Raw genomic sequence first — 21,916 nt, 5'->3', positions numbered from 1 at the left:
AGCATTTTACAGTCAGTAAAATTGTCCCTTATCTGCCAGGAGCCGCTACGCCGACCTAACGTCACATCATTTGTTACGTCAACAAAGCATGAAGAAGAGAGTCCTTCTGTTTCCAGTGCTGGACCGTGGCGGCAAACGCTCCAAAGTTTGGCTTAGCTTCACTAAAAAAAGAGAACGACAGAGCAAAATGCAACAGCTGCAGTAAGGAGGTTTGGTGCGAGGGAGGAAGCAGCTCCAACATGACGAAGCGTTTACTTCAGCACGAATCTGAAGGAACGCGCCGTGTTCAACGTGTCTCGTTCTCCCAGCTACAATGACGCTCCAGATCCAGCTAACGCTAACAGTAGCAACACACAGTACAAAACACAGGTGAGCTGACGTTCACCTTTTTATACTGAAGGGAAACAAATGATGTGAAATGGTTCAATATATATTTTTCTCTCCAGAGACGCCCCTCTGGTATAGAGACGTCTTTCACTTTACCCATGAAGGGGAAGATGAGGCAGGAGGAAGAGGGTGAAGGTCACCAAGCGCTGAAGGGATCTGTTGTGAATTAATCAGAACCGAGATTCGATAAACAGATTTGAAAATTAGAATCCGAATCGGATAAATGGATAAATGGTCTTTATTGGGGATGATCCGCTCACTTTCAGTCACCATGCTTTGTAGTAGCCTACACCAACGAAGAAGAAGAAACTCAACACGGTGGAACATAGAAACGCCAGAATGACTCATTTCCAGGAAAAGTGGCTTTGATAAGACCCGTGCGTTTGAATTCTGCTTCTCGGTTCCTAACTTTCTGCATATTTCAGCTCCTGATTGAACTGCAGTGAGCATTTTACAGTCAGTAAAATTGTCCCTTATCTGCCAGGAGCCGCTACGCCGACCTAACGTCACATCATTTGTTACGTCAACAAAGCATGAAGAAGAGAGTCCTTCTGTTTCCAGTGCTGGACCGTGGCGGCAAACGCTCCAAAGTTTGGCTTAGCTTCACTAAAAAAAGAGAACGACAGAGCAAAATGCAACAGCTGCAGTAAGGAGGTTTGGTGCGAGGGAGGAAGCAGCTCCAACATGACGAAGCGTTTACTTCAGCACGAATCTGAAGGAACGCGCCGTGTTCAACGTGTCTCGTTCTCCCAGCTACAATGACGCTCCAGATCCAGCTAACGCTAACAGTAGCAACACACAGTACAAAACACAGGTGAGCTGACGTTCACCTTTTTATACTGAAGGGAAACAAATGATGTGAAATGGTTCAATATATATTTTTCTCTCCAGAGACGCCCCTCTGGTATAGAGACGTCTTTCACTTTACCCATGAAGGGGAAGATGAGGCAGGAGGAAGAGGGTGAAGGTCACCGAGCGCTGAAGGGATCTGTTGTGAATTAATCAGAACCGAGATTCGATAAACAGATTTGAAAATTAGAATCCGAATCGGATAAATGGATAAATGGTCTTTATTGGGGATGATCCGCTCACTTTCAGTCACCATGCTTTGTAGTAGCCTACACCAACGAAGAAGAAGAAACTCAACACGGTGGAACATAGAAACGCCAGAATGACTCATTTCAATAGACTAAATTGTGTAAAATTCTGCAGCGTATCTACTTCCTCCTGTCACACAAGCGGATTAAACTCTATAACTTGCAGTCTCTTGAATCCAGTACTGCTTGTGAAAATGTATTCTGTGCTCCATAAGCGGATGTAGCGTGGGTGCGTGGGTGCGTGGGTGGACTAAGTTTAGCTCTATTGATTGTTGTGGACATGAACAAACACCAGCGGTACATGACGCTGCGGTATATCTGCAGAATTCAGCAGCTCTTATCAAATGAAACCGTCTCGTCACTCATGGTTTCAATGGTAAACCACCACAAGGGTGACAATTACCAACAAACACACTAGAGACACCTTTTAATAAACATATATCATAAAGTATTTCAAATAAATGGCAAACTTATTAGCACATTTTAACAAAACTCCCTTCACCGTCGTGCATCATGGGAATTCTGAGGGAGGGGCGTAGGCTGCGTGTTCGCAGCGGTTTATTTACGGTGTCAAAGTCCACAGGAAGCCTCTCGGTGTTTCAGCAGGGGAGCATCTTGCCCGCTTTCGTTTCTCGTCTTGACGGGTGCAACTACCACAGGGAGCATTTCAGAATAAGAGCGTTTTGCCTGCCGGATTTTGCCGACATGTTTAGATTTTGTTGATTTGGTGATTGGTGCTTTTTGTGCTTCTATGATTAAGTTGGCTACGTAGTTGAATTGTTTCTTTTTTGTCTGATTTAGCTGTTTTTATTGTTGATAAACAGGACGGAAGTCTTGTAACAGGTATTTTATTTTGAAAGTTGACCGAATCCTCTGCCGTTTCTGTGTCTGACTTCCTGCTCGGTTCATCTGCTCTGTGCTGCTTGGCGCTGGGACTCTTCTGGGACGCACTGCAGCGCTTCTGGTTTGAGCACAAACATTTAGTAGAATGGCTGCAATCAGCTCTGGCAGCAGAGAAGCAGACAGACTCTGTGGACTTTCAGAGTGAGTCTGGGGTCATGTAAACTTGGTTAATACGACTTTGTAGCAGGATGAAGCTCCGCCCCCGCTGTGCTCAAGTAAAAAATAAATGATGTGTGCATGCAAGAGGATTTTTGGTTTGTGTGTGTTTTTAATCAATCTCTCTGTCTGTCTGTCTGTCTGCAGTATCTGCCCTTTCAGTGGCCTCTGCTAGACGTACCAGGAAGATCATCTATCAGAGACTCTGCTACTCCGACACACCTGGTAAGATTAACCACACACGCTATGACATACATGCAGTACTTCCTGTACATCATGATATCAATGAAGTGCAGTGAATGAATCTGTGCGTCCATGCAGCTGATCAGTAATCAGATTTCTCTCCGACGTGGAACAAGCCGGTGTCAACGATGCGTCGGCGAGACTGTTTGATACGTCGTTGAGTAGTTTTGATTGATTCGACTGTTTGGCCTCCCCTGCAGACCAGGACCAGTTCCAGCTCCTTCAGTTCCTGCAGTTGTTGTTGTGATACAGATCATTTATCTTTTCGCTGTTTTTATGTAAATCACTTTGATCTGCTTTTGTATGAGATGGTGCTTCATAAAAATAACATTTGAATTAAACGGTTGTGGATTTAAAAAAAACACACCACCGATCTGAGAGATAAACGTCTCGGGAATCCTGAAATGAGCAGTAGTGAATGTTATCGGATGATGTTGTGGCTTTCCATCAAACAGGGATTTCCTGGAATAGTTTTACTTCCTTAAAAAAAAAAAGAAATTTATAGCGGCTTTACTGTTTGTTGCACAAGTAGATGTAAATAAAACCTCGCATTTTAAAACTACCCCACCCTTGCTATAAATTACACCTGCCTTTGATTCCTGATAACTTTCTGTGGTTAGAATGATTATATTTTGCCGCAGCATCATATTTCAACAAGCAGGAAACGGGTTGTTCCCTCTGGGGAAAAAGAAGCACAAAATGAACTGATGGAGGTAAATAAAACATTAATACTTTCTTGCTACAGTTAACTAAAGAAGAAACTAAACAGAAGCCTTTCAGTCATGATGTTTTTTTGAGATGGGATGCTCCCGTCTTTACTGACAGCAATATCTTGCAGTAATAATTAAGTTATTGTCTTTGCATCTCTTGTCATAAATGGAGAAAAAAAGAAAATATGTAAGAACATCCACCTACAATTGCTGAGAAAAGGCATCATGTAGTTTGTGCATTTAGAGAAAGTGACATTCACAAACTTATCACCTGTTTCCTCTTACATTAAAATCATCTTTAAAAAGAAATGATGTAAACAGACATACTGATGCTCCTTCATTAATAATTTAAAAGTGTATTAAAAAGCATCTGCTGATACACTTCCTTTCACGTTAAAAACTCCAGAGTTGGATTAATAGTGCAGCAGTAAAGCTACGTGGTCTTCAGGTAAATTCAGCTCAGCTTTATTGGCATGAATGTTAAACAACAATATTGCCAGAGCTCAAAATATAATAGAAAAGAACAATTCATTTAATAAAATTCATAAAATAAAACAGTAAGTGTGGGGGAAAAAAATAATAATAAAAAAATTAATATATAAATAAATAAAATAAAACAGTAAGTGTGTAAAAAAATAAAAAAATAAAAAAATTAATATATAAATAAATAAAATAAAACCGTAAGTGTGTGTTTATAAATTAAAGCTTAAAAAATAAAATAAAAATAGCAAATATAAAAATAAACTAATACTTGAAAATAAAACTGTAAAAAAAAAATAAAGTCTTATTTGTCTTCATTTTTATAAAGCCATTCACGTCTTGTCGGGAACTTCAAGTGGAACACACACTTTTTAACTTGTTGCTGGAACGTGAAAACAATGACAATATATCTGTCGTGTTCGTGAAAAATGTATTTCAGTTTGTGAGAAATTGTTAGGGGAAGTTCTGACCCCTGGTGGACAGATGACACCACTGCGTCTCCACTAATCACCTGCTGTGTCTCTCTCTAGTCTAACAATGTGCCGGTGGTGCAGCACCCTCACATGACCCACCTCCATCCTCTGCTGTCCTACAGCCCAGAGGCCTTCTCCCCTCAGCGGGCCTCTCCTGGCTTCTCCCCTGACGCAGGTAAGCAGTGTAGTCTCAAAATCCTAAATGTTTCCGAGCTTGCGTCGGAGCGCGCACACTGGTGAATATAACTCGTACCTGTGTGAGTCTCACCTGTGCTGCTGTCCGTGCAGCTGGTATGTCGAGGACCCCCCACGCGGCCTGCTACCCCGTCTCTCCCGGAGGCATGGCTCAGATCCCGCACCCTCTTGGATGGCTGTGAGTAAAACACACATACTGTAAATGTAAACAAACGGCTGTCTTGATTTTTACGTGTTGGGAAAGATGGCAGGACGTTTGACGGCCTCTTTGTGTTTTGGTCCGTGCAGGCAGGGACAGTCGATGTATCCCATCGCAGGGAGCTTCTCTCCTGCGGCCCTCGCTATGAACGCTTCCATGTCGAGGTGAGAGTGTGTTTTGCTTTAAAGTCGTTTTAAATCTCGGTGTCACTTTTGATACAGATCTGTAGCTCGATTAAAGAATGTTGTCCAGTTGTGTTTCCTGTTGATTTATAAAGTTTTACATTTTAGTCTTCTGATTTACTTTTTTAAATGTTTTTAATGGCCTTTCTTCAAATGATTTCACTGACTTGTTGCCCGTTGAGACCACTCGGGCCACATCCCGAAAACCACCATGAAAACATTCTCAAATAAAAGCACCTGACAATTTATAGACCATTGTTTATTCTCATACATTTTCAGCTTTATACTTAAAACTGTTTCCCAAATATTGTAAATTTACTCTAAAAATATTACAACTTTGTTCTCAAAATATCATAACTTTGTGTCTCTTAACTGTCCAGCTTTATTCTCAAAATATTATGACATTTTCTCGTAAAACTTTTGTTTTGAAATATTTTGACTTGTGTCCATTAATCTGCTATGAAATAGTCATCATGATTTTTAGCCCCACGATATTATTTAACATTTTTCTTTTCCCCATAAAGCACAAAGAAATTTAGGCCTGCAGTGAAATGTTCACGTAACAATTTATTGCTGTGTGTGTGTGTGTGTGTGCTCCTTGTGCACACCAGCACAGCCCACACCACACTTAATGTAAACAAGATTATTGAACAATATTTATTACAATTACTTTAATTAATAAAAACAGAACAGGGGGAGCGTGTTGCTCAGGAGGAGGTGGCTAGAAGGAGAACTTATTGTCACAATGACTTCTTGACTCTGGCTAAATCTACATCTGTCTCTATCCACAACCTGGAGGAGGAACTAGTTTAAATTAGTGTATTAGTATAATATTGAAACATTAAATTAAAAGTATAATGTTCATTTAATAGTATACTGTTAGTATAAAAAATATATTAATCGTATGACGTTACTGTATTATAATTTCATATGATGTGCAGGCTTTTCAAGTAAAGTTTGTTATTAGTAGTATTTATTTTTTTCCATCTTTGGTGAATACGTAAGATGAGACTTTATTGATCCCACACTGGGGAAATTCACCTGTTACAGCAGCTACAGATACAACAAAGCAGATTAGAATATACACAGTAAATAAAAACAGAATAGATGAGCTATGTGTACACTATATGCACCTTTTATACACAGAGGTGATTGATGTTGTGCAGGTAGCTGCACGGTGTAGAAATAAATATTAATGTAAATAAAAAGTTTACTGATGTTTGCTTTATGGGGACTGGCTCCTGATCTGTGGTATCAAATTGAGCGTTTCGTGTGTGTGTGTGTGTGTGTGTGTGTGTGTGTGTGTGTGTGTGTGTGTGCAGCCTAGTGTCGAGCGGCTTCTCTCCTCGTTTGGTGCCGACCCCCCAGTCGTCCATTCCCCATCCCGCCATCGTCCCCACGGGGATCAAGCAGGAGCCTGGATGCAGCAGCCAGCCTGGGTAACGAAATCTAAATCACTTAACTCCTATATTCCTTCATTTATTGATGCCTCCAACGCAGAAAGAAACCACACACTTAAAGGGATGCTATGCGGTTCTGCAAACTCATGAACGCACATTGCCATGGTAACCAGCCCTACTCTGCTGAAATATAGCAGAATCTACAGCGTCTGCTGCCCGAGAGCACGTTGGCCTCAATAAGAGGGCGTGTTTTAGCAGCACTGTAGACAATATTTAAATATTCACTGAAGCAAAATACTTTTCTAAGCCTAAATCTAAGACACGGAGTCTAGTTTATTTATCGGTAGGATTATCGAGGAAGTTACAATTAGTGAACAAACATCATGAATCGAACAATGTGTGTAAGCTCACAAACGCAGAATCCAAAACACAACAGAGTAAAAAAACTTGCGAGTTATTTGAAATAGTTTTTACAAAAATACAGTGACTGAAAAGAGCTGGGAAGCACAGGAGCGACTGTTTATCTCCAGAGCCGAAGTCAAAGCGAACTGTGGGGCTAACCTCCTTCACTCTTTATTCAACAGTTAGCAGCAACACACAGGAGCTCCTCTTTCGTCCTGACAAGCTGCAGTCTTTATTCACTGGCCTCTGTAACTTCTACTGTACATTTACTGCTGAACAAGGTGCTGACCCGTTTCCCTCTATTCACACACGCACTCAACACGCTAACAAAGCTAACCAGCTGGGATCATCACAAACATGACAACAGACAGACAAGACTGTAACACTGAAGCTGTTGTTCATGTGGAACAGCAAAGCTAACTTTACTCACCTGTCCAGCAGAAACTGAGCAACCTCAGCATCGGTTTTCATTCCTTTCAAATCTCGTAGATTTATCCAGCAATGAAACCCTTCACAGATGTTAACGCAGGTCTTCCCCTCGCCTGGTCATATAAGTTGTCTCACAGTTCCTCAGACATTTCCCTCTGTGGCTGTTTCTCAGTTATCTTCACAGCTAAAGTCCCGTAATGAGTCCAGCATGTTCGAACGTACCGCTGTTTGTTTACATTCTCTCTCCCACTGCTTCGAGCGCGCCACCAACACCTGCTGCTCGCTCAGAGCAGCTTTGTTTGTGCTCAATTTACAGACCCGGGGCTGTCAGAGCACACGAAAAACAGAGCTAACGACCCATGAGGAAATATTTGCCGAATTTAACAAAAAGCGTATTGGATAAGAATCGTATCCCTTTAATCAGATCACAAATACCATATGTGTCTTCTCTAGCGGAAGTCGTTGGATTAAAGGTTTTTCTACCAAGATGCCTGCATGAACAGGAACTTAAGCTCATCCTACTGTGTCTGTAACGTGCGCTTCTACTCTGTCTGTTTCCCTGTCCCTGCAGGAAGTCGATGCCTGAACCCCCGCCAGAGAAAGAAGATGATAGGAAGCCTCATATCAAGAAGCCGCTGAATGCTTTCATGCTGTACATGAGGGAGGAGAGGCCCCAAGTGGTCGCTCAGTGCAAAGTTAAAGAGAGCGCGACCATCAACCAAATACTAGGACAGAGGGTTAGTGTGTTAACTTGTGCATGGACCTGTGTGCAGCCATTTCGAGCATAAAGTCGAAGATCTGCCCTCAAAAAGCTTTAATATTTCTTAATCTGAAGGAAAATGTGTGTCACAATTCACTGTTGTCGCACTGCAGAGACGTCCTGGCCTACACATCATATTCTACAAACTTAAGAAAACATATTTATTTGGTGCAGATCCCTTCAAAAATCAGACCATAATCATCATTAAATGTGTTTTTATATGAAAATAATTATGTAAACAATGATCATTGTCCCCTAGAATCGCAATATCAGTCCAAGAAATCGTAATTATTTTTTTCAGAATTGTTTATATTCATTATATCACGTCATGATATTTTATCATAAAGTGGTACTATTTCAAGTTCCTGGGTTTTAATACTTCTATGGTAAATTAATAGATAGATTTAATAGGAAATAATCTTAATATTCTGAGAATTAAGTTAAAATTCTGCCAGGAGGAAAAAAAAGTTGTAATATTTTGAAAATAAAGTTTAAAATATACACGAAAAATGTCAAAATACTTTGAGAAGAAAGTTTAAAATTTAGGAGGCAAAAAAAAAAATCATAGTTTGATCATAAAGTAATAATATTTCAAGGACAAGGTTTCTGTATAAAGTTGTAAAATTCAAGAGAAAGAAGTCACAACAGTTTGTGTAAAACATTTTCTTTTTCTGTGTTAATATTTATGCATCTGTCTTTGCGTGTGTGTGTGTGTGTGTTTCATGTTTTTAGTTCCTGAACGCACACCAACTGATGGGGACAATAATTAGGTCCCGACGGGTAGAGACTGCTTTTTGAGGGTTAAGATAAGTCTTAGAGTTCAGGTGACAGGTTAGGGTTAAAGTTAAAGTCAGGGTTAGTGGCCTAGGGAATGCATGTCAGTGAGATGTCCCCACAGGTATAGTGGAACAAGTGTGTGTGTGTGACTGTGTTTCGTTTTCTGCGCACAGTGGCATTCGTTGTCCAAAGAGGAACAGGCCAAATATTACGAACTGGCTCGCAAAGAGAGACTCCTCCACTCCAAGCTGTACCCCGGCTGGTCGGCCAGAGACAACTACGTGAGTACAGCTGCTCACGTCCAACCCAAACAGCTGTGTGTTCACGCCGCCGCGCTGCATTACTGCTCCCGGTGTCGTTTACAGCTGATGGAAAGTTTCATGTGTTTTGTTTTTTGTGCAGGGTAAAAAGAAGAAGAGGAAGAGGGCTAAGAGTGAAACTCAGGCTGAAGGTAAGACGATGCTGCCGCAGTCAGAGAGCGTCTTCGATCAGTAATGGACCTGATTTAGTTTGCAGGTTGTAGAAATTTCCTCGAGTCTCCAGGAGTCTACATTTCATTACAACTCACTGATTGGACAGCTGTGGAGATTCATCAGGACCCACGTGGGGAAATCAAATTCTAGTGACTGACAGAAGTTTACGCAGCCCTTTAATGCCTCTGATGTGTATCACAAAGACATTATAAGTCTTATTAGACTGCAGTTCAACTACATAATGACGTAGAAGCAGGAGGCGTGTTGTACTGAGACCACCTCTTCAAGGGGGAGTGCAATTGCTGCATTCACACCTGCCCAAACGAACTGCACTGAGGTGGGAAACAAACTCCAGTGCGATTCAGCCGAACTACATGAGGCAGGTGTGAAAGCCCAGTTGTAAAATAGACAATAAAGCAGCGTTTGCTTTAGAGCAGAGGTCACTAATTGGCAGACCTGGGATCCAGATCCCGACCCAGCCACCCTGTCCTCTCCAGACCCCCGACCCACAGCCGGTTCATTGAGAATTACCACCTTGTGACAGAGCGTTTCTATTTTACTGTACTGGTTTAGCGTCTCAGGAAACTCACAGACCAATTGACCCTTCGCTAAGCCACGCCCCAAACACACAGCTGCCCAATCACAGCGCAGTATAGGCCTCGCGCTAACTGAGGTCGGACATTTTCGTGGCTGCGCTCCTTTGACTCTAATGCAAAAAGAGTCGTTTTCTAGCTGTATTTTTCCAAGATCTGGTCAAACGCTGTTCCTGGGGCATCTTTTATTAGTTACAGTCGCTACCCAGAGAGGCTGAAAGGAGACGTACGATTTATTCTGCTTTTTAATGATCGTAATAGTGAACAGAGGCGTACCAGCTGTACAGGAACAGAGTTGATCCTTAATATCGTTTCTCAACAGTAAATAATACTACGGTGGTTCACTTTCACTCTGTGATCGGTGGGCTTTAGCTTCCGTCTTTATCTTTTTCACGTCAGTCTGACAGCCTGAATAAAACCTTCAAATGCACAATGCAACTGCAAAACTGTCTGCTTCTTTCTGAGATCGCTTTTTCCAAAAATTACACAATATTTCTCCGGGGAGTGCAGTAATACACAGAGGCAGCGCCGTGCTGAAAGTCCGATAGTTTTTCGGACTTAGCAACAGTAACTAAGGGGGGTGTGGCTTCAGCGAAGGGTCAATTGCATTCCCTCCGCAGAAATTGGTTACCTACGGATGCACCTTACTAATTTAAACCAGCTAACTCCACCCTCTTTGGGTGTCTGGTTCCTAAAAACCGAGATGGCGACGGCCAAAATGCCAAACTTGAGGCCTCAAAACGGTGGTCCACAACCAACGGGTGACGTCACAGTGGCCACAGGATCCCCAGTGAGGGCGTCTAAAACGACCAAAGTTGAAAGTGATCGGTATGTTTGTGTTTGTTTCTCAGTTCCGCCTGAAGAGGACTTCCCCCCGCAGCTGAAGAGACCTCGTGTGCCGTCCGAGGAGGCGCCTCACGCTCACGCTCAGCTCACACAGACTGCGCACGCACACCCCCGCTCCCACCTGACACAGCCGCACACCATCTCCCACCTGACGCACACACACCTGTCCCAGGCCAGCCCCGCCTCCTCCCTGGACTCCCCGGCGACGCCGACCACCGCGCTGGCCTCGCCGGCGGCGCCGGCTCCAACGCACACCGAGCACACACACTCCTCCTACAGCCACAGCGGACACACGTCGCCGTACGCCGAGCAGCTGCAGCCGCTGTCCCTCACCACCAAACCTCACAGGACCGCCCACCCTCTGAGCCGACACGCCGTCACTCCAGGACCCTCCACGCCGTCGTCCTCCTGCGACACGCCCATCTCCTCACCCCACATGGCCTCTTCCAGGTGTTCACCCCCTCCTCCTCCTCCTCCTCTGCTCTCTCAGCCCTTCCTCGCCCCGCCTCATACCTCTGCTCACCAATCAGCAGCGAGCTCCCACGGTGCCTTAACTCAGCCGTTCTCACTCAGAAGAACCAATCAGCTGTGAGGGGCCGTTTTTACTTTGTGAATTCATGAAATCAAATAAAAAAAACAACAAAGAAATCACGTACAGCTAAACCTGATTTGTACCTCTTTTTAAAGGCTGTAGATAAGCTTTCTTTTTTTTAAACTTTTTTAATGGATGTATCACGTTTTATACGAGTATGAAAAGGACATAATTGGTCAATATTTGACCGCTTCTCTATCTTCATGAAAGGGTTCATTAATTTTTTTTGTTCACTTTTTCTAATTAGTTTTTATGAATGATCAACTTGTTGTAATTGAAAGCAAAACGTGGCACGGGGGGGTGGGGGGGGGGGTTGTTTGTTTGTTTATAATGCTTCTTTTTTTCACCTGTTAGTAGTTGAGTGTAAATCTATTTTCTGGTTCCTCCTCTGTGTTAATAAATATTCACTGAGTTCATGGCTGCCTGCGTGGTGTTGGTGTCTTTGAAACTGTCGGTTACAGAAGCTTTGACAGGGAGAGAGCTGAAGGTGTGTGAGGTTAGTTTGTCTTTTGTCCCCGCTCACCAACACGGTCGGCAGTTACAGCTCACGGACGTGATTAAGGTTCTTTGAAACGCATGAATAATCCTCCAGGAATCTGTTAAGAATGGCTGAGAAAGTTTTCTCCAGTATCAAAGTAAGTTGTCTGTATATCCACAGATACGCTGCCAACAGGAGGTGCTAATAGGTCATTCGGCTACTTTTGATGATGCCAATTTGGCTAAATGCGAACAAATACAGGCTTTAAAAAAATGGGGTTGTTGCGTCAGTAGTTGAACCAGCAGTTCCAGCTCATTAGACTGGACCACAGCGTCACTGTGCCTCATGCAGGAACCACTCGCACAGATTTGTTCTTATACGAGTAATTTAGGAGTACTTTCCGCATTCAGGCACGAAAACAACTAAGCCCAACGGATTGTACATTTCATTGAGTTTGAAAATCCTATTATCAGTCAAAGTCTAAGTAATTACGTTGACGTCATCGTGTTTACATTTATAAATTTGTATCTAAAGAGACTTACAATTGCACGCCTCTGGAGCATCTAGGGGTTAAGTGTCTTGCTCAGGGACACGTCGGTGGGAAACCCCAAAGGCATGCGTCTCATCCACTGCTCCATCGCCACCCCTATTGTTTGACTCTACTATTCAAATTATAATATTCTAAATTAATTCATATATCATCTATCTATATATATATATATATATATATATATATATATATATATATGCATGCTAGTGATGCTTCTGTGTAAAGCAACACCACCATATGAATGTCTCAAACTGCAAAACAAATTAACTGATGCACTAATTGAAGGTTAATTTGTCTCTGTATATAATAAGGTCAGCTGCATGCCTTCAGGCCTTTGGAAGAGACGCAGCGTGCTGATAAATTGGCAGAGACAGATGAATGGTTGTTGTCTCGGTTTATATCACGGATGTGAAACTTGTTAGAGCCGCAACTCAGACAGACACACTGATCCAAAGCAGGACTTCCTGGATGAACTCCTTGTGACATGTGGGCGGGATGTGAAAATGTTTTTGCATGAGGCTCTTTTACAACCTTTTGTGTGGGAGGTTTTGGTGGATAGTAACTTACACATTTACTCAAGTACCTTACATAAGTACAGTTTTGAGGTACTTGTACTTTACTTGAGTATATCCAATTTATGCTACTTTATACTTGACTGATTTAAGTGAGCTCATCATGTACTTTTAAGAATAATAAAATTATAAAACTACAGTCTTTCTTGCACACGATAGGAACTTGTTTGGACAAATTATCTGTCGGGACCTCGAAGGCTCCATAATTTCACACTCTGAAACGGCACATTTTGCATAGTTGGCATTTTAAAAAACTTATTTAGTTATTTTTTACCTTGAAAAAAGCTCGTTTTTATAATAACACTGCAAATATGTTAATACTGCTACAGAAATAGGGCGTTGGCCGGTATTTAACAAACTGACTTGAATTCTTGGCATCTTTTCCAGACACTAATCTGTCTCTCTGGCAGGTTTGTTTCAGTTTCTTTTAACTCAATCTTTATTTTTAAATTTGTTTTCTTGTTAGAGTTTAATTACTGAGGGTAAAAAAGAGAAAAGAAAATACAATGAAAAGGTGAGCAAAGCGTATAGGGAGGAACAAATCTACGTTCTATTATACTATTTATTATTTATGCTTTTTTAAATTTATATATTCAGCATTTTCCCCAGACTTCTGCGAAATAATCTTCCTTCATTTTTTAACCTGTATAAGAGATTCTCCATCACGCAGGATATCATCTACAGGTGCATCTCAGAAAATCAGAAGAATAATCTGGAAAAAGTCATTATTTTCATAATTTAAGTCAAAAAGGTAAATTTTCATATGTTTTAGATTTATTAAAGTGAAATATTTCAGGCCTTTGTTTGTTTTAATCTTGTTGATTAATGACTTACAGCTCATGGAAATCAAAACTCCAAATCTCAAAATATTTTTCCACGATGATCTAATTTTCTGAGATGCACCTGTCTAATGAATGTTAATAAATATAAAAACTGGTATAAACAGGTATAAACTGGTTCTTAGTGATAGAGAGGAGAGTCTTGACCAGGTATCGATCTCTTGTGTTTACAGTTCCTTCCATGTGTCCCAGGTATAAGACAAGATCTGTTTCTTGCTAGTTTCTTAAGGTGTGCAACCAAAGAGAAACTTATTTATATTCTAAAAAATGCAAAAACAGAAGCCCCCAAAAGTTCCCCCTTTTTTCCTCTCTCACCCCTCCTTCTTTATTTCTTCCCCTTCTTGAGCTCTAACTTAAATCATTTATCAGCAGGAAGGACCTCAACGTTAATAGGCTGCCAGAACTTAGCCATCAGATTGACCTTCTTACATTCTCACCTCATATCCTTTCTTTTTTCATAAAGATACCACACACTTCCTGCCAGCAGTTGCAACACCCCTTTGCACTAGTCACAAATTAACAATAAAAACTAGCAAGTAAAATAATAAAACATCATGTAGATTCAACAAACTATAATTGTGCAATCTTTTCTCATTTCCAATGCATAAAGACCAGAAACAGAATGTCTCAATTTAAAAAAAGGACAAAATCAGCATTTCCTCTCTTATATATCTATATATAAATGCATCAGGTGCAGAAAAGACATCAATCATGGGTTGTCACCATCTTACTTTCCTTCTGTTCTTTTAATGTCAAAATGAGGTTGCTTTCATTTTCACAGTGGCTGCTGACGTTTAGGCAAATAGTGCCTTCTTTCCTGATTTAAAATTATTATCTTGATGTCATCAGGGATTGCATACATGAGACGTCCTTACAGAAGACAAGTCTTAAGGTTTGCTAAAAATAATATAAACTTAAGAAGTAAAACTCCTTCCCCCTCTTGCATCACACCTTTATTCACACCTCCCCTCATGAGCGCGAGATGCACGAATGTGTCGTCAGGGACGCTTCACCTTTTGGTTTAATTTACAGCAATAGAGTGGAACTCTTTACTGGAAACTAGCGTTTTTTGGAGACTTCAGCATGCACTGACCCTTAGCATGTCTAACCATACAAAGACAAAGGTCTCTAGAGGCAAAGGTAGGATCAGGCACAAGAGATGCAGAGATATAGGACTTATTAAAGAAATAAAGACAGTATTACTTAAAATGTACGTGTGTAAAATGAGCTAAGCATATAATGATTATCAAAAGCAAATATTTTTATTATTTGGCTTGTATATGTGTCAGACAGTCAAACTGTTTCTATGAAGGCCCCCCAAGACCCAGAACCAGTGGCTTCCAGTGTCCTTTTCTTCACACTTTTCTCATTCTCACAACAATGGTGAGTACTCTTGGAACTTTTAAGAAGTTTTTTCTGGTAATACTTTTATTATTGCATTTATAATACATGTAGAATTATAAATGCAGGACTTTTACTTTTCAACAGAGTATTTTTACACTGTAGGATAGTTACTTTACTTAAGTAAGGGATCTCAGTACTTCTTCCACCGCTGCTTTAAACACAGAGTCATTATGATCCCGTAACCTTTATTCAGCCATTTGAACACATCAGTCAACAGGATCATAACTTATTGCAGTAACTCTCTCTCTGATATCTACCTGTCCAGGCTTGTGCTTTCAGTTTTGTTTTAAGTAATCCTTGATCCACTTTTAAGTTTTGTTGTTGACCCAATGACTCATAATTCCTGTGATGTATGATTTATAAAATTACTGTTTTCATCTGCAGTCAGTTACTAAGGGAAAGAAAAATGTATGCTTGTTTCTATTTTTACTCCTCTGCAACTCAGAGGGAACCTTTTACTTCACTACATTAAAACAGCTTTAGATACTTTACAGATTAATATTTTATATATAAAACACGTGATGGTCTCATATAATCTGATGCCTTGCTATTAGGCGGCAACAAAAGGTTATTGTCATAGTCGATTACTCTGTCTGCATTATATAATACATAATATTGTGGCCAGCCTGAGGCACACCTGTGCAATAGGCATGCTGTTTGATCAGCATCTTAATATGCCACGCCTGTGAGATGGATGGATTATCTTGGCAAAGGAGAAGTGCTCACTAACACAGAACAAAAGTGTTGTGTTTATAATTTTGTTCATTATATGTAAAACGTATGATGACCTGCAGTACTCGCTATATCTTTATCTTTCTTATATTTCCTATATTTATTTTAATACTATTTATTTTACTAGCACCAAAACACCAAATCAGACTCCTTGTATGTGTAAACCTACTGAGCTGATTCTTTTTCTAATCAGTAAAGTAACTGAAGACGACAATTGTGAGATAAATGTAGTACTGTAAAGAGTACAAACTACAATATTTCCTGTAAATACTGGTGTATGTCTATTCATACAGTTTAAAGGAAAGTTCAGACTAAGGCCCTTCTGAAATATGCATCCAGTCTTAACAATAAAATCAGATAATTTTATTATAAAAAGTAATCAAAAATTAAAAGTCATACCAGCTAATTGAAACCACAGACAAATATCACGGAGAAATACTAAAATATGCAGCGTGCTGTAGAAGAACACCCTTCCAGTGTTTAAATTTCGGGCTAGGCAACTTATTTTAGAAGCATTCTTTGTTGAATTTGTTGAAGTCTTCTTTTTACACCCCAACAGCAATCAATCAATCAAATGTTCTCACACTATAATTAGCACGCCGTTCCTGTCTTTTGGTTTTAGCTATCTCTTGCTGGTTTCTCCAAAGTTACTTAACTTTAACAACCAGCCAGCGTTGTAATTAAGTTGAGTAAGGGTATTTCCGGTCAGTTAAAATTTAGTTTAGTGTATTTGGCACAAGTTCAAATACAGTAGTGAAGAAAGATACCAGAATATTAAACACTGTCCTCGCCACAACGACATGAAGGCAGCCGTTCAACATCACCTCAGGGCATATCAAAGAACAACAATTCACTTACAAATAAATGTGTCAGTAAAAGAATAATTTACTTTCTTTTATTGACATATTGACACACGAACAACTCCCTCAAACATGCGTACACTGGACTCTTTTATTCAAGCAAATTTATAGACTTACACATAATTCCAGTGTAAGCATGGTGCGCGTTTGACGAGCGTTGACTCATCTGAAACACTTGACATGATTGCACTGTGTAGATTTCCCAGCACATGAAAAGTTGCGTGACACTGTGTTACCTAAACACTCGTGATCGTTCTTCCAGTTAAAGCCTGAACGGGAAAGTCCATATATGGCCAGACAGGTGTGACTGGAGGTATAGATAAAACTGTTTGACTGCTTTAACTGGAGTGAAGTGCAACACGTCTGTTAGGCACATTCAGAGATACAAGCAGCAGAGTCAGACTCAAAAAAGAAGCGTTTCCATTCACTGATTGAAGTCTTTGGAGAAACCATGCTGCCATGGAAAGGACTGAAAGATCAGATCGGGGGGGAGTGTAACAGGGCAGTGTTGGTGTCTGTGGCAAGGTTTGACCCTGGGGTGGATCTGGAGAGGAGGTCTGGAGCCGAGAGGGACGCCAAGAGACTCCACCGGACCCTCAGCAAACTGGGCTTCAAGGTGGATATCCACGCCGACCTCAGCGGTGACGAAATCTACAAGCTGTTTCAGAAAGGTGACACACAACACGCATCATTCAGTTTCTATGTATAGTAATTTAATTTCTATGCATGTTTAACTGTTTATTATTTTATCCGTATTGTCTTTGCACACAAATACACGCAATAAATACCATGTAGGAACATTCATAACTGTGCAGAGGACTCATGCTTTTACTTTATTTATTCATTTATTGGATCCATCAGTCTTTTTAAATATCTGCTTCTCCTCCTGAGCTCCACACAGAAGTAAAAACTCTGATCTGGAAGATGTGCGTTTTATTAAAGAAAATACTATACAACCTCCTCATTGACCACTGACACCTCCTGAACTACCTCCAGAACTTCTTAAATGCCCACTAGAACCTCCTTAAAGGACTGCTAGATTATTATAATGCCTACTAAGAAAACCTAAAGGAACCCTAGAACCTCATCAATAATCACTAAAACCTACTAAATGACTCAGAGACCACAAAAACCTCTTAAATGTGCAATAGAACCTCATCAATGGCATCAGAACTCCTAAAGTACTGTAGAACCTTATCAATGACCACTAGAACCTTTTAAAAGGACCCCAACAACACCCTCAATGAACGTTAGAACCTCCTCTCATTTATCTAAAGGATGTTTTAAACCTTCTCAGTGACCACAACAACCTCTTAAAGAAGTCCTAGAACATCCTGTAGGCCCCCTAGAACCTCCTCAATGGCTCAATCTCCTAAAGCAATGGAGAACCTCTTCATTGACCACTAAAACCTCCTAAACGACCCCCATAGGAGCTCCTCAACGACAACTAAAAACTTTTAAAAGGACCCCTAGAACCTCCTCAGTGACCACTACAACCTCCTAAACAACATCCTTGAACCGCTCCAAAGACCCCAGAACCTCCTTTAGATTCTACTGACAGGGGAATGAAAGTAGAACCGACCTGAAGTGTCAGTGAACCTTGAACCAGGTTGTACCTTTTTATGTGTCAAGCTGACTGAGCTGTTGTCAGAGAACCCAGAACGTCTTTTCATGAGGAACCATTCACTCTCGCTTCACTGTTAGCAAGTACTTTTTTTTCTTTACTGTCATTCTGCCTTTATGTTTACAGAAAAGGACAGATTGTGTGTTTAACATCAGGACACGCACCCAGATATCAAACAGGCTGAAAGTTCATGTACGGTTTTATAGCTGCTTATCACTAAGAGATAAAACTGTTGTCACAGTCGGTCACGTAATCAAGTTCCGATGGAGGCATTTATCTGTCTTAGAAGAACTACAAACATAACAGGACTGCAGTGAGGAAATAAGTCACATTTAATGTGAATTTTAACTGTGTTTGAGTGGTAAACAAAGACGAGAGTCATGACACAGAGTTCCTGACGGGTTTACATGTAGGTACTTTATCCATCATCCCTGAAGGAAGAGGGGCTGCAGTGTAGAGGCAGTTTACATGGAATAAAATAAAAATCACAAATACAAAACGTACACAAAACATGCATGAGGTAGGTAAAAAAAAAATTAACACAAGAACTCTTAAACTAAATCCTAGTACATATCGAGCAAAGTCTAATAAATGCAGCAGCACTTTAAGATGTCGTATTGCATGATCAATCAAATATTCTCTCAGGTCTTAAGGTGTCCTGTTGATCTTATGTAGAGTTATGACCAGATTGTAGGACTGTGCCCAAGACACATTTCCCCTCTGGGACAATAAAGAGTTATTTAAGGTATTTTATTCTAAATACATATTCATATAAAAGTCTTCACTACTATATGTAGAGTAAAAACAACTTTAAAAATACGTCTCCCCGACTGTATCTGTGCAAATGAGTGTAGGACGGTGAAGGATGTGCATAATCATTCAAAAGAAATAAGTCTCCTCTTCCTGCCCGGATGGGAGTCAATGTATATTTTAATTGCAGTGGGCACAAATGACTTCCTACAGAGGCCCTCTGACAGAAGAGACTTTGTTGTCCGACCAGCAGTTCGTGCAGAGGATGTGACTCCTTAATTTTGATGAGTAACATCTTTCATCAGGGCACTCCCCAGGACAACGCCAGCAAATACATACTGTAGTTAAGACTGAATGTTCTTTCACCTGTTGACTTTAACTGATGCATGCATGCCTGATGTGCTGCTCCATTCATACCATTTCATATTTCCATAATTCCATGTCTCTCTGCATGGTGACTAATAAAGATCGGTGACTAAGAGTTAATTGTGTGTTTGTTTGATGAGCATGTGTCTCGTTATGTGTTTGTGCTGCAGAGAGCCGCCGGCCGGTGAAGGACTGTTTTCTGACCGTCTTGTCGTCTCACGGCGAGGAGGGCTGCGTGTTCGGAGCTGATGGGGAACCTGTCCGACTGGCTCGTATCTTCAAATATTTTGACAACGATTGTATGGAGAAAAAGGCCAAAGTGTTCCTCATACAGGTACAGCAGGAGGAAACAGGTTTTTAACACTGATAAGGAATGTTTATATCATCATTTTACTTTTAGTAGTGGAGACAGATTTCTCTACATCAGCAGCTGGGGAGTGTAGCCTAAATAGCACATTTGCTCAAGTACAAGTACAATTTTCAGTTTCCATTTGATGCTACTTTATACTTGTGCTGCACTACTACTTTACTGCAGCTTTAGTTACATTGCAGATTAAAACAATTAACTCAAAATATACATAACTAATAAATTATGATGCATTATTATCGATAAAGCTACCCAGCAGGATAAAAAGTCGTTAGCTCCACTTTTACCAGCTGCAAATACTGCAAATACTTACTGTATTTTTACTGAAAGCTGGGTTATGCCATTTATTTCAGAAGCATTTTTGTTATATTTGTTGAAATACATCCTGTCAGAAATCAATGAATGAAATGCTCTGACAAGTATCTGAGGCTGTCACAGGACTGTAATAAGCAGACCGACCTGCTCTGGCTATAGAGGGAGGCCTGAAGGCAGGGGGTTACCTATCCCAGCTTTAAATAAGAGTTTAAATGCAGGACTGTTGCCTGTAACAGAGAATTTTTATACTGTGGTATTGTAAGTAAAAGTAAAATACTGAATACTTCTACCACATCTGCACATCAAGTGAGATTAATATCAAGATCAGTCGACAGCTGATAGTGTTGTGTACATATTTATATATCTTTCTTCCTGATCTCTGAGGTCTTGTTGCCGTCTCTGCAGGCGTGTCGGGGAGACGGTCTGGATAACGGTGTGGAGGTGGATTCGACCAGTGACACCACAGAGTGCAGCGTTTCGCACCATCTCTCTGTTCCCACAGATACAGCAGTGATGTACGCCACACCACCAGGTAAACTCCTGTCCGTCCAGGTTCTGCTCCTGTTTTAAAACAGACACGAGTAAAACATAGTCTGTTACCCAAAGTGACACCTTCGCAGTGCAAAACAGTGGCAACTCATTTTCTGTCAGATGACTAATTGTTTCAGCTGCACTTAAACGTTATTTTAATAAAATTTTTCAAATGTTTTATATGCATAAAATGTCATCTGTAAATTATCTAGTAACTAATGGTGTCATATAAATACAGCAAAGCAGAAAGTGCAACGTTTCCCTCTGAGACGTAGTGGAGTGGAAGTACAGAATGGATGTATACAATACACTAGTAAAAAACAAGTTAAGGTGCTTCTTGCTTTTACCGTGTATCTTGTGATCTGTTTTATATGTGTTTTATTGTCTTTGCTCTCGTGAAAGGACTTTGTAACACGGTTTTTAAAAGTGCTTTATAGATAAAGATTATTATTATATTATTATACAAGTATAAACTGTCATTTTAAATTTAACTCTTCATATGTTTTATATGTAAAAAAAACAATATTTCTCTCTGCGATGTAGTGGAGTGGAAGTACAAAATGATGTACAAGTACCTTCTTTAGTAAAGTAAACCACTTGTATAATCTGCCATTTTAATTTATAACAAACTATCATTTTTTTTATATTGTATTTGAACTCTTCATATGTTTTATGCAAAAATAATACGCAGGTAAAGTACAAGTACCTACTTAAGTACAGTAGTCTACAAACACTGTGATATAAACACCTGTCAGGTGGAATTTGAACTAGATCGTGATCTCTGTTTAAATCCTCTTCCCTCCGTACTCTCCTCAGGTTACGCAGCTTTCATGAACCCACTCGGATCCGTCTTCATCCAGACTTTCTGCAACTTACTAGAGGATGAAGGGAATCGCAACCTGGAGCTGACTCGCCTCATGACCCGCCTCTCCCACAGGGTGGCCTACACCTTCCAGGCCAAAGGCCGCGACGTGGGAGGGAAGAAAGAGATGCCCTGCCTCCTGACCCGACTGACCCGTGAAGTGTTCCCGTTCGCTGAGACGGGGAAAGACAGCGGGGCCCAGCGGCTCTCAGCCACGTCACTGGTTGGCGCTGATAATGTCAGAACACGGACACCTTCCATCAGTTAGACTGTTGCACGCGAGTGTGCCTGACTGCATCTGAACGTATGAAAGCAATAATAAGCATCAGGAATGCAGATGGAAGAGAAAAGATAAGTTAGCTGACGATG

General features: G+C 40.7%; 2 protein-coding genes across 5 annotated transcripts in view; both read left to right on the top strand.

The window, feature by feature from the left end:
- Positions 1 to 11,356, top strand: part of LOC123981763 (transcription factor 7-like 1-A) — a 23,911-nt gene extending 12,555 nt beyond the window's left edge. For all 4 annotated transcript variants that reach the window (XM_046066911.1, XM_046066910.1, XM_046066907.1 and 1 more), the window contains 9 exons: positions 2,691 to 2,768; positions 4,507 to 4,624; positions 4,738 to 4,822; positions 4,933 to 5,007; positions 6,348 to 6,464; positions 7,828 to 7,993; positions 8,967 to 9,074; positions 9,196 to 9,244; positions 10,711 to 11,356. In XM_046066911.1, the coding sequence (XP_045922867.1) occupies positions 2,691 to 2,768; positions 4,507 to 4,624; positions 4,738 to 4,822; positions 4,933 to 5,007; positions 6,348 to 6,464; positions 7,828 to 7,993; positions 8,967 to 9,074; positions 9,196 to 9,244; positions 10,711 to 11,297 (1,383 nt within the window). In that variant the 3' untranslated portion in view covers positions 11,298 to 11,356. The remainder of the gene's footprint in view (positions 1 to 2,690; positions 2,769 to 4,506; positions 4,625 to 4,737; positions 4,823 to 4,932; positions 5,008 to 6,347; positions 6,465 to 7,827; positions 7,994 to 8,966; positions 9,075 to 9,195; positions 9,245 to 10,710) is intronic.
- Positions 11,357 to 17,001: 5,645 nt separating this feature from the next.
- LOC123982350 (caspase-7-like) lies at positions 17,002 to 21,906 on the top strand. The gene is made up of 4 exons (XM_046067834.1): positions 17,002 to 17,403; positions 19,643 to 19,806; positions 20,560 to 20,686; positions 21,502 to 21,906. Exons 1-4 carry the CDS (start codon positions 17,184 to 17,186, stop codon positions 21,813 to 21,815), a joined length of 825 nt encoding a protein of 274 aa, XP_045923790.1. The 5' UTR covers positions 17,002 to 17,183; the 3' UTR covers positions 21,816 to 21,906.
- Positions 21,907 to 21,916: the final 10 nt, after the last annotated feature.

This window comes from Micropterus dolomieu, linkage group LG13 (assembly GCF_021292245.1).
Source record: "Micropterus dolomieu isolate WLL.071019.BEF.003 ecotype Adirondacks linkage group LG13, ASM2129224v1, whole genome shotgun sequence".
NCBI classification, from domain to species: Eukaryota; Metazoa; Chordata; class Actinopteri; order Centrarchiformes; family Centrarchidae; genus Micropterus; species Micropterus dolomieu.
The sequence above is the reverse complement of the archived record's forward strand: the minus strand, read 5'-3'. Positions and strand labels throughout refer to the sequence as shown.